Consider the following 14,607-nt stretch of genomic DNA (forward strand, 5'->3'; position numbering starts at 1 on the left):
GTTCGCCATCTTGGCCACGCTGGTCGCCAGCTCCTGACGCCGAGTGCTCTGCCCGCCTCAGCCTCCCGAGGTACTGGGACTGCAGACGGAGTCTCGCTCACCCAGTGCTCGGTGTTGCCCGGGCTGGAGTGCGGTGGCGTGGTCTGGCCTCGCGGCAGCCTCTGCCCCCCAGCCGCCTGCCTTGGCCTACCAGGGTGCTGGGATTGCAGCCCCTGCCCGGCCGCCGCCCCATCTGGGAGGTGGGGAGCGCCTCTGCCCGGCCGCCCCGTCCGGGAAGAAATGAGGAGTGCCTCTGCCCGGGCGCCCCCTCCGGGAAGAAGTGAGGAGCGCCTCTGCCCGGCCGCCCCATCTGGGAGGTGAGGAGCGCCTCTGCCCGGCCACCCATCGTCTGGGAAATGAGGAGCGCCTCTGCCCGGCCACCCACCGTCTGGGAAGTGAGGAGCGCCTCTGCCCGGCCGCCCCGTCTGGGAAGTGAGGAGCGCCTCTGCCCGGCCGCCCCGTCCGGGAAGAAATGAGGAGCGCCTCTGCCCAGCCGCCCCGTCCGGGAAGAAGTGAGGAGCGCCTCTGCCCGGGCGCCCCGTCCGGGAAGAAGTGAGGAGCGCCTCTGCCCGGCCGCCCCGTCCGGGAAGAAGTGAGGAGCGCCTCTGCCCAGGCGCCCCGTCCGGGAAGAAGTGAGGAGCGCCTCTGCCCGGCCGCCCCGTCCGGGAAGAAGTGAGGAGCGCCTCTGCCCGGCCGCCCCGTCCGGGAAGAAGTGAGGAGCGCCTCTGCCCGGCCGCCCCGTCCGGGAAGAAGTGAGGAGCGACTCTGCCCGGCCGCCCCGTCCGGGAAGAAGTGAGGAGCGCCTCTGCCCGGCCGCCCCGTCTGGGAGGTGAGGAGCGCCTCTGCCCGGCCACCCATCGTCTGGGAGGTGAGGAGCGCCTCTGCCCGGCCACCCATCGTCTGGGAGGTGAGGAGCGCCTCTGCCCGGCCACCCATCGCATGGAAAGTGAGGAGCGCCTCTGCCCGGCTGCCCCATCTGGGAAGTGAGGAGTGCCTCTGCCCGGCCGCCCCGTCTGGGAGGTGAGGAGCGCCTCTGCCCGGCCACCCATCGTCTGGGAAGTGAGGAGCGCCTCTGCCCGGCCGCCCCGTCCGGGAAGAAGTGAGGAGCGCCTCTGCCCGGCCGCCCCGTCTGGGAGGTGAGGAGCGCCTCTGCCCGGCCACCCATCGTCTGGGAGGTGAGGAGCGCCTCTGCCCGGCCACCCATCGCATGGAAAGTGAGGAGCGCCTCTGCCCGGCTGCCCCATCTGGGAAGTGAGGAGTGCCTCTGCCTGGCCGCCCCGTCTGGGAGGTGAGGAGCGCCTCTGCCCGGCCACCCATCGTCTGGGAGGTGAGGAGCGCCTCTGCCCGGCCACCCATCATCTGGGAAGTGAGGAGCGCCTCTGCCCGGCCGCCCCGTCTGGGAAGAAGTGAGGAGCGCCTCTGCCCGGCCGCCCCGTCTGGGAGGTGAGGAGCGCCTCTGCCCGGCCACCCATCGTCTGGGAGGTGAGGAGCGCCTCTGCCCGGCCACCCATCGTCTGGGAGGTGAGGAGCGCCTCTGCCCGGCCACCCATCGCATGGAAAGTGAGGAGCGCCTCTGCCCGGCTGCCCCATCTGGGAAGTGAGGAGCGCCTCTGCCCGGCCACCTATCGTCTGGGAAGAAGTGAGGAGCGTCTCTGCCTGGCCGCCCCGTCTGGGAAGTGAGGAGCTCCTCTGCCCGGCCGCCCCGTGTCTGGGTAGAAGTGAGGAGCTCCTCTGCCAGGCCGCTCCGTCTGGGAGGTCTACCACGGAGGCCAGAAGCAATGTGGGGGCTGGACGTGGTGGCTCACGCCTGTGGTCCCGGCACTCTGGGGGGCGAGGCGGGTTGATCACTTCGGGCTAGGAGTTCGAGAACAGTCTGGCCAACTTGGCGAAACATGAAGAATACAACAGACAAACCAACCAACCAACTCAGTGACAACAAAACAGGTCTACCCTGGAGTCATACTCTAATTTTTTCTATTTTCCTCCCTTTCTGATCCTTTATCCCACTTTCTTTTTCTTCCTCTTCCTTCTCCCTCTTCTTTGTCAAATAGAGGATTGAGTTATTATCACTGATCCATATAAAGTCCCTCTCTCATTTATTTTAACTCCCACCCCCATTTCTATTCCCCGACTTCCCATGTGCAACCTTCCTAATATGTTTGATACGCATCTTTTTGTTTGTATGTATTTTTAGAAAATGTTTATTGTTTTTGTATGCAAAAAAAATTAATAAAAAAAAAAAAATTCCAGCCATAAAAAAAAAAAAAAAAAAAAAAAAAAGAGTTAGGGTCCAGGCCAGGCTCAGTGGCTCACTCCTGTAATCCCAGCACTTTGGGAGGCTGAGGCGGGACTCCCTTCTACCATTGTTTGAGCTCATGAGTTTGAGACCAGCCTGGCCAACATGATAAAACTCCATCTCTACAAAAATTAACCAGGCATGGAAACACATGCCTGTAGTCCCAGCTACTGGGGAGACTGGGGTGGAAGGATGCCTTGAGCCCAGGAGGCAGAGGTCGCAGTGAGCTGAGGTTGCGCCACTGCACTCCAGCCTGCCCAAGAGAGCCAGACCCTGCCTCAAAAAAAAAAAAGAGGGTTGGGGTCCAAAGATAGGTTAGAGACTCTCTCCCGTCCTCCTTCACTTCTCCCTTAACCCTTTTGCTCCTTTCTTTCTCCTACAGTTAAAGAAGTCCTGGCTGTCCCCAACTCCATCCTGGAGCTCCCCTGCCCCCACCTGTCAGCCTTGGCCTCTTATTATTGGAGTCACGGCCCAGCAGCAGTCCCAGAAGCCTCTTCCACTGTCTACAATGGCTCCCTCTTGCTGATAGTGCAGGATGGAGTTGGGGGTCTCTACCAGTGCTGGGCAACAGAGAATGGCTTTTCATACCCTGTGATCTCCTACTGGGTAGACAGCCAGGACCAGACCCTGGCCCTGGATCCTGAACTGGCAGGCATCCCCCGGGAGCACGTGAAGGTCCCGTTGACCAGGGTCAGTGGTGGGGCCGCCCTGGCTGCCCAGCAGTCCTACTGGCCCCACTTTGTCACTGTCACTGTCCTCTTCGCCTTAGTGCTTTCAGGAGCCCTCATCATCCTCCTGGCCTCCCCATTGAGAGCACTTCGGGCTCGGGGCAAGGTTCAGGGCTGTGAGACCCTGCGCCCTGGGGAGAAGGCCCCGTTGAGCAGAGAGCAACACCTCCAGTCTCCCAAGGAATGCAGGACCTCTGCCAGTGATGTGGACGCTGACAACAACTGCCTAGGCACTGATTAAACTCTAGGCACAGGCTGGGGCTGCAGGGCAGGCACCTGGCCATGCTGGCTGGGTGGCCCCAACACAGCCCTTACGAGGATGAGAGCAGCACAAAAGACCACCTTTCTCCCCTGAGAGGAGCTTCTGCTACTCTGCATCACTGATGGCACTCAGCAGGGTGATGCACAGCAGTCTGCCTCCCCTATGGGACTCCCTTCTACCAAGCACATGAGCTCTCTAACGGGGTGGGGGCCACCCCCAGACCTGCTCCTACACTGATATTGAGGAACCTGGAGAGGATCCTTCAGCTCTGGCCATTCCAGGGACCCTCCAGAAACACAGTGTTCCAAGAGACCCTAAAAAACCTGCCTGTCCCAGGACCCTATGGTCATGAACACCAAACATCAACCATATGCTAACATGCCACTCCTGGAAACTCCACTCTGAAGCTGCCACTTTGGACACCAACACTCGCTTCTCCCAGGGTCATGCAGGGATCTGCTCCCTCCTGCTTCCCTTACCAATCATGCACCGCTGACTCCCAGGAAGTCTTTCCTGAAGTCTGACCACTTTTCTTCTTGCTTCAGTTGGGGCAGACTGTGATCCCTTCTGCCCTGGCAGAATGGCAGGGGTAATCTGAGCCTTGTTCACTCCTTTACCCTAGCTGACCCCTTGACCTCTCCCCCTCCCTTTTCCTTTGTTTTGGGATTCAGAAAACTGCTTGTCAGAGACTGTTTATTTTTTATTAAAAATATAAAGCTTATGTATGCTGTGTTTTATTAAAAATATAAAGCTTATGGGTGCTGTGTTTTATTAAAAATATAAAGCTTATGGGTGCTGTGTTTTATTAAAAATAATATAAAGCTTATGGGTGCTGTGTTTGTTGGAGCAGAGTGCTCCAGCAGAGAATTGCTGGGATGTGAAGGGAGCAAGCAGTCCAAGCACATCAGTTGGGAGGAGGACTAGGTTTGTGGGGGGATTGTTCTCTCCAACTCCAGACTACCTCCTCTGCCCTGCTAGCTCCCCACCCAGAACCAGCCCACCCAGAACTAGCCCACAGCACTTTCCTCCACTCTGAGCATTGCTGGAGGGTGCTGCAAACTTTTGCCTTTTGGGCCAACCACAGGTTGGTGGGCTCAGCTTGTATCCGTCTGCTAGACAGGCGATACCTCATCCATCACTAACTCCCCTGCTGCGGCCCCCACAGTTGCTGTCCACAGCTCTCCCACACTTCTCGTGACTCCAATTCAGCCCCGCTTCCCCACTGCAGCAGTTGGCTTCAACTGTCGGTAGACAAATTTATAGAAAGACTGTGCATCCACCCCCATCCTGGCCACATCTTTCTCAGTATCTGATAATGCTCTGTCCACACCTCCACACCACCTTCCTCCTCTCCCCTCTGTCACAGAGGCACAGGTCCCTCTTCCACCAAGACTAACCAGCACATCTCTCCCCCCATCACTGCCAGGGATCTGTTCTCTAACCATTTGACCTCCAGCATCCCCACTCGCTTTACCCACTTCCTCATCCTTCATCTCTTCTCTCCCACATACAGGTGTGTTCAGGCGTTCTCTACATAAAAAAACAACAAAACACGAATCTTTCCCCAAACTCCATCCATTCACATCACCCCCACTCAGTCTCTTTTTCCTGGTACCACCAAACACGGGAGTGGGTCCATTCTGGCTGCCCCCACCTCCCTCCAGTGTCACCTGAGCTCTCTCCAATCCCCTGAGGTCTGGCTTCTTTCCCCACCTTTCTGCTCAAATGGCTGTCTCCAAGACTACTCATAAACCCCTAATGCCAAATTTGACCTTGGTGTGTGTATACCCCTCACATATTGACCACCCCATTCTCACAATTTTCTTCTATTGTGGGTTCTTAAATTTTTTTTAAATTTAAATCTTGGTTAAAAAAAAATACAACGTACCCCCTTAGCCATAAAAAAAAAAAAAAAAAAAAAAAAGGCCTGGCACGGTGGATCACGCCTGTAATCTCAGCATTTTGGGAGACCAAGGCGGGTGGATCACCTGAGGTCAGGAGTTCAAGACCAGCCTGGCCAACATAGCGAGACCCAATTTCTACTAAAAGTACAAAAAATTAGCCAGGCGTGGTGGCAGACACCTGTAGTCCCAGCTACTCTGGAGGCTAAGGTAACAGAGTAACTTGAACCCGGGAGGTGGAGTCTGCAGTGAGCTGAGATTGTGCCACTGTGTGTATATGTGTGTGTATATATATATATATATATATATATATATATATATTTTTTTTTTTAAACAGAGTCTTGCTCTTTTGCCCAGGCTGGGGTGCAGTGGCACAATCTCAGATCACTGCAGCCTCTGCCTCCCGGGTTCAAGCGATTCTCCTGCCTCAGCCTCCTGAGTAGCTGGGACTACAGGTGCCTGCCACCACACCCAACTAATTTTTGTATTTTTAGTAGAAACGTGCTTTCCCCATGTTGGTCAGGTGGGTCTCAAACTCCTGGACTCAGCTGATCCGCCCGCCTCGGCCTCCCAAAGTGCTGGGATTACAGGTGTGAGCCACTGCGCCCAGCCTAACAAGTGTATATTTATTTTTTTAAATTAGAGACGGAGTCTGACTGTCACCCAGTCTGGAGTGCAATGGCGCGATCCTAGCTCACTGCAGCCTCATACTCCTGGGCTTAAGGGATTCTCCTGCCTCAGCCTCCTGAGTAGTTAGGACTACAGGCACATGCCACCACACCTGGCTATTTTTTTTTTTTTTTTAGAGATGGGGTCTCGCTATATTGCCCAGGCTATCCCAAATTCCTGTCCTCAAGCAACACCCCTCCCTCAGCCTCCCTAAATGCTGGGATTACAGGAATGAGCCACCATGCCCACCCCCAACCCTTCTTAGCCATCTCTACCTATATATATATGTATATAAGCCAGATATGGTAGGTAGCCCATGCCCATAGTCCCAGCTACTCAGGAGGCTGCGGTGAGAGGATTGTTTCAGCCCAGGAATTTGAGGCTGCAATGAACTATGATCATGCCACTGCAATCCAGCTGGGGCAACAGAGTAATCCCCTGTCTCTAAAAATAATAATAATAATATGAAAAATAAAATATATTTACTATTCATTAAGTGGAAATAGAGCATCACAAATGTTGGCCGAGTAGTCCGAGGAGAAGGAGAAAGAGGAGGGGGTTGGTCCTGCTGTCTCAGGGCAGAGGCAGTAGAAAATCTGCTTAAGCCGGGCGCAGTGGCTCACGCCTGTAATCCTAGCACTTTGGGAGGCCGAGGTGGGCAGATCACCTGAGGTCAGGAGTTCAAGACCAGCCTGGCCAACACGGTGAAACCCCGTCTCTACTAAAAATACAAAAATTAGCCAGGTGTGGTAGCACATGCCTATAATCCCAGCTACTTAAGAGGCTGAGGCAGAATTGCTTGAACCTGGGAGGCGGAGGTTGCAGTGAGCCAAGATCACGCCACTCACTCCAGCCTGGGTGATAGAGCAAGACTCTGTCTCAAAAAAAAAAAAAAAAAAAAATCTACTTTAAAATGGACTTACGTGGCTGGGCGCGGTGGCTCACGCCTGTAATCTCAGCACTTTGGGAGGCCGAGGCGGGCGGATCACAAGGTCAGGAGATCGAGACCATCCTGGCTAACACAGTGAAACCCCGTCTCTACTAAAAAGTACAAAAAATTAGCCGGGCGTGGTGGCGGGCGCCTGTAGTCCCAGCTACATGGGAGGCTGAGGCAGGAGAATGGTGTGAACCCAGGAGGCGGAGCTTGCAGTGAGCCGAGATCGCGCCACTGCACTCCAGCCTGGGCGACCGAGTGAGACTCCGTCTCAAAAAAAAAAAAAAAAAAAAGGACTTACGTAATTAAAACTCATGTTGGTCAAGGTTCAACTGTATAAATAAGTAAGCTAGGTAGGGTACATTAGATGATGATGTACTATAGAGAAAAAATGGATCTGGGGAAAGCAGTTTGGGAGTAGGAAGGGTGTCTACAATTTTTTTTTTTTTTTTTCTGAGACAGGGTCTCACTCCATTGCCCAGGCTGCAGTGCAGTGGCTCAATTGTAGCTCACAGCACCCTCAACCTCTTGAGCTCAAGTGAGCTTCCTGCTTAGCCTCCCAAGTGGGTGGGACTATAGGCAGGTGCTGTCATGCCTGGCTAATTTTTTATTTTTATTTATTTATTTATTTATTTATTTATTTATTTATTTGAGACGGAGTTTCACTCCTGTTGCCCAGGCTGGAGTGCAATGGCGCGATCTCGGCTCACCGCAACCTCTGCCTCCCAGGTTCAAGTGATTCTCCTGCCTCAGCCTCCCAAGTAGCTGGGATTACAGGCATGCGCCAACACGCCTGGCTAATTTGTGTATTTTTTTTTAGTAGAGACGGGGTTTCTTAATGTTGGTCAGGCTGTTCTTGAACTCCCGACCTCAAGTGATCCGCCCGCCTTGGCCTCCCAAAGTGCTGGGATTACAGGCGTGAGCCACCGTGCCCAGTTTTTTATTTTTTGTAGAGACAGGATCTTACTATGTTTCCCAGGCTGTCTTGAACTCCTGGACTTAAGCAATCCTCACTCCTTGGCCTCCCAAAGTGCTGGGATTACAGGCATGAGCCACATTGCCTGCCTTTTTTTTTTTCTTTTTTGAGATGGAGTCCCACTCTGTCTCCTAGGCTGGAGTGCTGCAGTGGCGTGATCTTGGCTCCCTGCAACCTCTGCCTCCCAGGTTCAAGTGATTCTCCTGGCTCAGCCTCCTGAATAGCTGGGATTACAGGCACCTGCCACCATGCCTGGCTAATTTTTGTATTTTTAATAGAGACAGAGTTTCGCCATGTTGGCCAGGCTGGTCTCGAACTCCTCAGGTGATCTGCCCACATTGGCCTCCCAAAGTGCTGGGATTACAGGTGTGAGCCACGGCACCTGGCCTTTTTTTTTTTTTTTTTTTAGAGGTGGGGTTCTCACTATGTTTCTGAGGCTGGTCTTGAAGCAATCCTCTCGCTTCAGCCTCCCAAAGTAGATTTTTTTTTCCATTCTTTTTTTTCTTGAAATGGAGTCTTGCTCTGTCACCCTGGCTGTAGTGCAGTGGTGTGATCTTGGCTCACTGCAACCTCTGCCTCCCGGGTTCAATCAATTTTCCTGCCTCAGCCTCCTGAGTAGCTGGGATTACAGGTGCACGCCATCACACCTGGCTAATTTGTGTGTGTGTGTGTGTGTGTGAGACAGGGTTTCACCATGTTGGTCAGGCTGGTCTCGAACTCCTGACCTTGTGATCCGCCTGCCTCGGCCTCCCAAAGTGCTGGGATTACAGGCGTGAGCTACCGCACCTGACCAGTAGACATATTTTTAAGATAAAGCTAATGGTATTTGATGATACATTGCACATGGGGTGTGAGCAAAAGAGACCAGTCAAAGGGTGACTTCCATATTTTTGGCACGGTCAAGTGGAAGATGGTGTTGCTAATAAACTGAGATGAAGACAGCAGATAGCTGAGATTTGGGAGAACAGGATTCCATTGATGCTAAGTATCAGTCTGGGTTATTCGAAGAAACAGAACAAGTGATTTTTTTTCCTTTTTTTTTTTTGAGACAGAGCCTCACTCTGTTTTTTTGTTTTTTGTGTTTTTTTTTTTTTTTTTTTTTTTTTGAGACGGAGTCTCGCTCTGTGGCCCAGGCTGGAGTGCAGTGGCGCAATCTCGGCTCACTGCAAGCTCCGCCTCCCGGGTTCAAGCAATTCTCCTGCCTCAGCCTCCCGAGTAGCTGGGACTACAGGCGCCCGCCACCACGCCCGGCTAATTTTTTTGTATTTTTAGTAGAGACGGGGTTTCACCGTGGTCTCGATCTCCTGACCTCGTGATCTGCCCGCCTCGGCCTCCCAAAGTGCGGGGATTACAAGCGTGAGCCACCGCGCCCGGCCTGACAGAGCCTCACTCTGTTGCTCAGGCTGGAGTGCAATGGCACAATCTCGCTCACTGCAATCTCTGCCTCCAGGGTTTAAGCAATTCTCTGTGTCAGCCTCCTGAGTAGCTAGGATTACAGGCATGTGCCACCACGCCGGGCTAATTTTTTTATTCTTAGTAGAGATGGGGTTTCACCATCTTGGCCAGGCTGGTCTTGAACTCCTGACCTCGTGATCCGCCCACCTTGACCTCCCAAGGTGCTGGGATTACAGGCGTGAGCCACCGCGCCTGGCCACAAGTAGATTTTATATATACGTTGCCAAGTCTGTCCCACAGACTCTGGCCGAGCAATGAATGAAAGGAGTACTCAGACACGGGTATCCAGTGAATTCACAGCCCCCCTAAGCCAATAATGCATTTATTTTTTTATTTTTTTATTTTTTTGAGACGGAGTCTCGCTCTGTCACCCAGGCTGGAGGGCAGTGGCGCGATCTCGGCTCACTGCAAGCTCCGCCTCCCGGGTTCACGCCATTCTCCTGCCTCAGCCTCTCCGAGTAGCTGGGACTACAGGCGCCCGCCACCACCCCCGGCTAATTTTTTGTATTTTTAGTAGAGACGGGGTTTCACCGTGGTCTCCATCTCCTGACCTCGTGATCCAGCCGCCTCGGCCTCCCAAAGTGCTGGGATTACAAGCGTGAGCCACCGCGCTCGGCTCGGTAATGCATTTATTTAGTACAGATTTTTTTTTTTTTTTTTTGAGATGGAGTCTCGCTCTGTCGCTCAGGCTGGAGTGCAGTGGCGCGATCTCAGCTCACTGCAAGCTCCGCCTCCTGGGTTCACGCCATTCTCCTGTCTCAGCCTCCCAAGTAGCTGAGACTACAGGCACCCACCACCACGCCTGGCTAATTTTCTTTTCTTTTCTTTTTTTTTTTTTTTGTATTTTTAGGAAAGACTGGTTTCACTATGTTAGCCAGGATGGTCTCGATCTCCTGATCTTGTGATCCGCCCACCTCGGCTTCCCCAAAGTGCTGGGATTACAGGCGTGAGCCACTGTGCCCGGCCTATTTAGCACAGATTTAATGACAAGGGCTTGGAGCAAACACAATTTGTGGGTAATAAACATTGTCGACCCCCCAAGTAGAGACCAGTCCTGTGCACAAATGATCAAAGGTTGGTTTCCGGAGACAGGAGTAAACAAATTTATCTAGATAAGTTCCTTTACATTCCCTTGTTATCCACCCTTTGCCCTCAGGCTCTGGATAAGAGAATTTGGCTGCCTTCAGCCAAATTTTCTTTCGAAGCTTTTGCAAAACCTCCCGGCCTTCCAAGAAGGTTTATGTCTTTCCCTGTGATTTCTCCCACCACCCTGACCACTCTCCTACAATATATAAAATTTATAATATATAAAAATACATGCCGGGCGCGGTGGCTCACGCTTGTAATCCCAGCACTTTGGGAGGCCGAGGCGGGCGGATCACGAGGTCAGGAGATCGAGACCACGGTGAAACCCCGTCTCTACTAAAAATACAAAAAATTAGCCGGGCGTGGTGGCGGGCGCCTGTAGTCCCAGCTACTTGGAGAGGCTGAGGCGGGAGAATGGCGAGAACCCGGGAGGCGGAGCTTGCAGTGAGCCGGGATCGCGCCACTGCACTCCAGCCTGGGCGACAGAGCAACACTCCGTCTCAAAAAAATAAATAAATAAATAAAAATAAAAATAAAAATACATTATAAATAATATGTAAAATATGTATATATAGAATATATATTCTATATACAGAGCATTTATATACATATACACAGTTTTTCTTTTTCTTTTTTTTTTGAGACAGAGTCTCATGTCATCACCCAAGCTGGAGTGCAGTGGCATGATCTCAGCTCACTGCAACCTCTGCCTCCCATGTTCAAGCAATTCTCATGTCTCAGCCTCTCGAGTAGCTGAGATTACAGGTGCACGCCACCATGCCCAGCTAATTTTTGTATTTTTAGTAGAGACAGGGTTGCGCCATGATGACCAGGCTGGTCTTGAACTCCCGACCTCAAGTGATCTGTCCATCTTGGCCTCCCAAAGTGCTGGGATTACAGGCATGAGCCACTGTGCCTGGCCTGCATATTTCTTTTTTCTTTTTTCAAGGAACTGGCTATTTGATTGTAGGAGCTGGCAAGTCTGAAATCTGTAGGGCAGGCCTGCAGGCTGGGAACTCTGGGGGCAGGAGGTGATGTTACAGTCTTAATGCAGAATTTCTTTCTCAGGGAAACCTCGGTTTTGCTCTTCAGGCTTTTCAAATGATTAGATGAGACCCACCCACATTATTGAGGCAATCTCCTTTACTTATAGTCAGCAGACTAGATGTTATCTGCTGACTAGATGTTATTTTGCCAGCAAAATAACCTTTATAGCAACATCCAGATTAGTGGGGTTTTTGTTTGTTTGGTTTTTGAGACAGAGTCTCCTTCTGTTGCTCAGGCTAGAGTACAGTGGCACAATCTGGGCTCACTGCAACCTATACTCTCTGGTTCAAGTGATTCTCATGCCTCAGCCTCTCAAGTAGCTAGGACTACAGGCACGTGCCACTACGCCCGGCTAATTTTTGTATTTTTTGCTTTTTAGTAGAGACAGGGTTTCCCCATGTTGGCCAGGCTGCTCTCGAACTCCTCAAGTGATCCGCCCGCCTCTGCCTCCCAAAGTGCTGAGATTACAGGTGTGAGCCACCACGCCCGGCCTATATTAGTGTTTGATTGAATCAAAAGGTAGTATAACCTAGCCAAATTGATAGAAAACTAACCATCACACTAAGATTGAAATGTCCATTAGATATTTTAAGGCAGTTATAAATAAGTCTGGAGTTTAGGAGGAGGGACCCATCCTAGAAATATCAGTTTTTAAAAATAGTAGGCCCAGCACGGTGGCTCATGCCTGTAATCCCAGCACTTTGGGAGGCTGAGGCAGGTGGATCACCTGAGGTCAGGAGTTTGAGAACAGCCTGGCCAACATGGTGAAACCCCATCTCTACTAAAAATACAAACAATTAGCCGGGCACAGTGGCTGGTGTCTGTAATCCCAGCTACTCGGGAGGCTGAGGCAGGAGAATCACTTGAACCCACGAGGCAGAGATTGCAGTGAGCCAAGATCATGCCACGGCACTCCGGCCTGGGAGACAGAGTGAGAGTCTGTCTCCAAAAAAATAAATAAACAAAAATAAAAATAGTAAAATACAACATAAAATTTACTATTAATAACATTAATACATACACAATACTGTGCAACCATCACCACTACCTAGTTCTAGAACATTTTCATTGCCCAAAAGGAAACCCTGAACCCATTAGTTACTTTCCATCCTCTCCCTCAATCTCCAGACTCCCGGCAATCACTTATCCACTAATCTGCTTTTTGTCTCTATTGATTTGTCTATTCTGGTTATTTCAAATAAATAGGATTACATAATATGTGGCCTTTGTATCTGGTTTATTTCACTTAGCTTAATGGTTTCAAGGTTCATCTATGTTGTAGCATACATTCATTCCTTTTTATTGCTTAATACTATTCCACTGTATAAATATACCACATTTTGTTTACCCATTCCTGGGTTGATGGACATTTGGGTTGTTTCTACTTTTGGCAATTGTGAATAGTGCTGCTAAAAATAAACATTTGTGTATGAGTTTTTGTTTGAATGTCTGTTTACAGTTGTATTGGGTATATACCCAGGAGTAAAATTGCTGAATCATATGCTAATTTTATGTTTAGCTTATTGAGGAACTGCCACTGTTTTCCACAGCAGCTGTAGCATGTTACATTCCCACCAGCAATATCCGAGGGTTCCAGTTTTTCCACATCATTACCAACGCTCATTTTCTGCTTTTTGTTTGTTTTAATTTTAGCCACCCTAGCGGGTGTGAAGTGGCATTTTATCAGCTTAGTTTTGATTTGCATTTCCTTAATGACTAATGATGTTGAGCATCTTTTCATGTGTTTCTTGGCAATTTGTATATCTTCTTTTTTTTTTTTTTTTTTTTTGAGACGGAGTCTCGCTCTGTCGCCCAAGCTGGAGTGCAGTGGCGCGATCTCGGCTCACTGCAAGCTCCGCCTCCTGGGTTCACGCCATTCTCCTGCCTCAGCCTCTCCGAGTAGCTGGGACTACAGGCGCCCGCCACCACGCCCGGCTAATTTTTTGTATTTTTTAGTAGAGACGGGGTTTCACCGTGGTCTCGATCTCCTGACCTCGTGATCCGCCCGCCTCGGCCTCCCAAAGTGCTGGGATTACAAGCGTGAGCCACCGCGCCCGGCCCTGTATATCTTCTTTGGGGAAAGGTCTATTCAAGTCTTTTGCCCATTTTTCTTTCCTTTTATTTCTTTTATTTCACCTGTGACTATAGACAGGATCCAAAGAGGAGTTTTCCAGTCTCTTTCCTGGATTTAATGGAGACTTACCTTACCCTTCTGTGTTATTTTTTAATTTGGTTGTGTGGGCGGCAAGCCACCCAGGTGCCAAGGCAAGAGACCGAGGACATGAGCTGTTCCAGTATAATAAAATATAAAATAAGAATAGTTATACCAGATATAGATCTTAGATATGATTATATATGAATATCATTAATCTGTAGTTTGTAGTAATTATTCTTTATTCCAATATTGTAATAATCCTCGCTCTATAATCATAACCTAGGAAAAACCAGGCCATACAGAGATAGGAGCTGAGGAGACATAGTGAGAAGTGACCAGAAAACAAGTGTAAGCCTTCTGTTATGCCCTGACAGGGCCACCAGAGGGCTCCTTGGTCTAGCGGTAACGCCAGCGTCTGGGAAGACGCCCGTTGCCAAGCGGACCGTGGTCTAGCGGTAGCGGACCTGGAAAGGGAGTCTCGCTTTCCCCGGGGGAGTTTAGAGAAGACTCTACTCTTCCACCTCTTGTGGAAGGCCTGACATTAGTTAGGCCCACCTGCGGTTATCCGGAGGCCTAACCGTCTCCCTCTGATGCTGTGCTTCCAGTGGTCACGCTCCTAGTCTGCCTTCATGTTCCATCTTGTACACCTGGCTCTGCCTTTTAGTTAGCAGTAGCAAATTAGTGAAAGTACTAAAAGTCTCTGATAAGCAGAAATAGTAGTGTAAGCTGTTTCTCTCTTTCTCCTCTCTCTCTCTGCCTTGGCTGCCAGGCAGGAAAGGGCCCCCTGTCCAGTGGACACGTGACCCATGTGGCCTTACCTATCATTGGAGATGGCGCACACTCCTTATCCTGCCCGTTTGTCTTGTATCCAATAAATATCAGCGCAGCCTGGCATTCGGGGCCACTACCGGTCTCCACGTCTTGGTGGTAGTGGTCGCCTGGGCCCAGCTGTCTTTTCTTTTATCTCTTTGTCTTGTGTCTTTATTTCTATGCTCTCTCGTCTCCGCACACGAGGAGAAAACCCACCAACCCTGTGGGGCTGGACCCTACAGGTTGTTT

General features: G+C 51.0%; 1 protein-coding gene and 1 pseudogene across 26 annotated transcripts in view; one reads left to right on the forward strand and one right to left on the reverse strand.

Moving 5' to 3' along the window:
- The window catches only part of SEMA4A (semaphorin 4A), a 34,791-nt gene extending 30,711 nt beyond the window's left edge, over nucleotides 1-4,080 (forward strand). For all 26 annotated transcript variants that reach the window (XM_063626864.1, XM_063626863.1, XM_063626846.1 and 23 more), the window contains one exon: nucleotides 2,718-4,080. In XM_063626864.1, coding sequence (XP_063482934.1) covers nucleotides 2,718-3,304 — 587 coding nt within the window. In that variant the 3' untranslated portion in view covers nucleotides 3,305-4,080. The remainder of the gene's footprint in view (nucleotides 1-2,717) is intronic.
- A 9,447-nt stretch (nucleotides 4,081-13,527) lies between these two features.
- On the reverse strand, nucleotides 13,528-13,662 carry LOC134735028 (uncharacterized; annotated as a pseudogene).
- Nucleotides 13,663-14,607: the final 945 nt, after the last annotated feature.

The sequence above is a fragment of the Symphalangus syndactylus genome, chromosome 12 (assembly GCF_028878055.3).
Source record: "Symphalangus syndactylus isolate Jambi chromosome 12, NHGRI_mSymSyn1-v2.1_pri, whole genome shotgun sequence".
NCBI classification, from domain to species: domain Eukaryota; kingdom Metazoa; phylum Chordata; class Mammalia; order Primates; family Hylobatidae; genus Symphalangus; species Symphalangus syndactylus.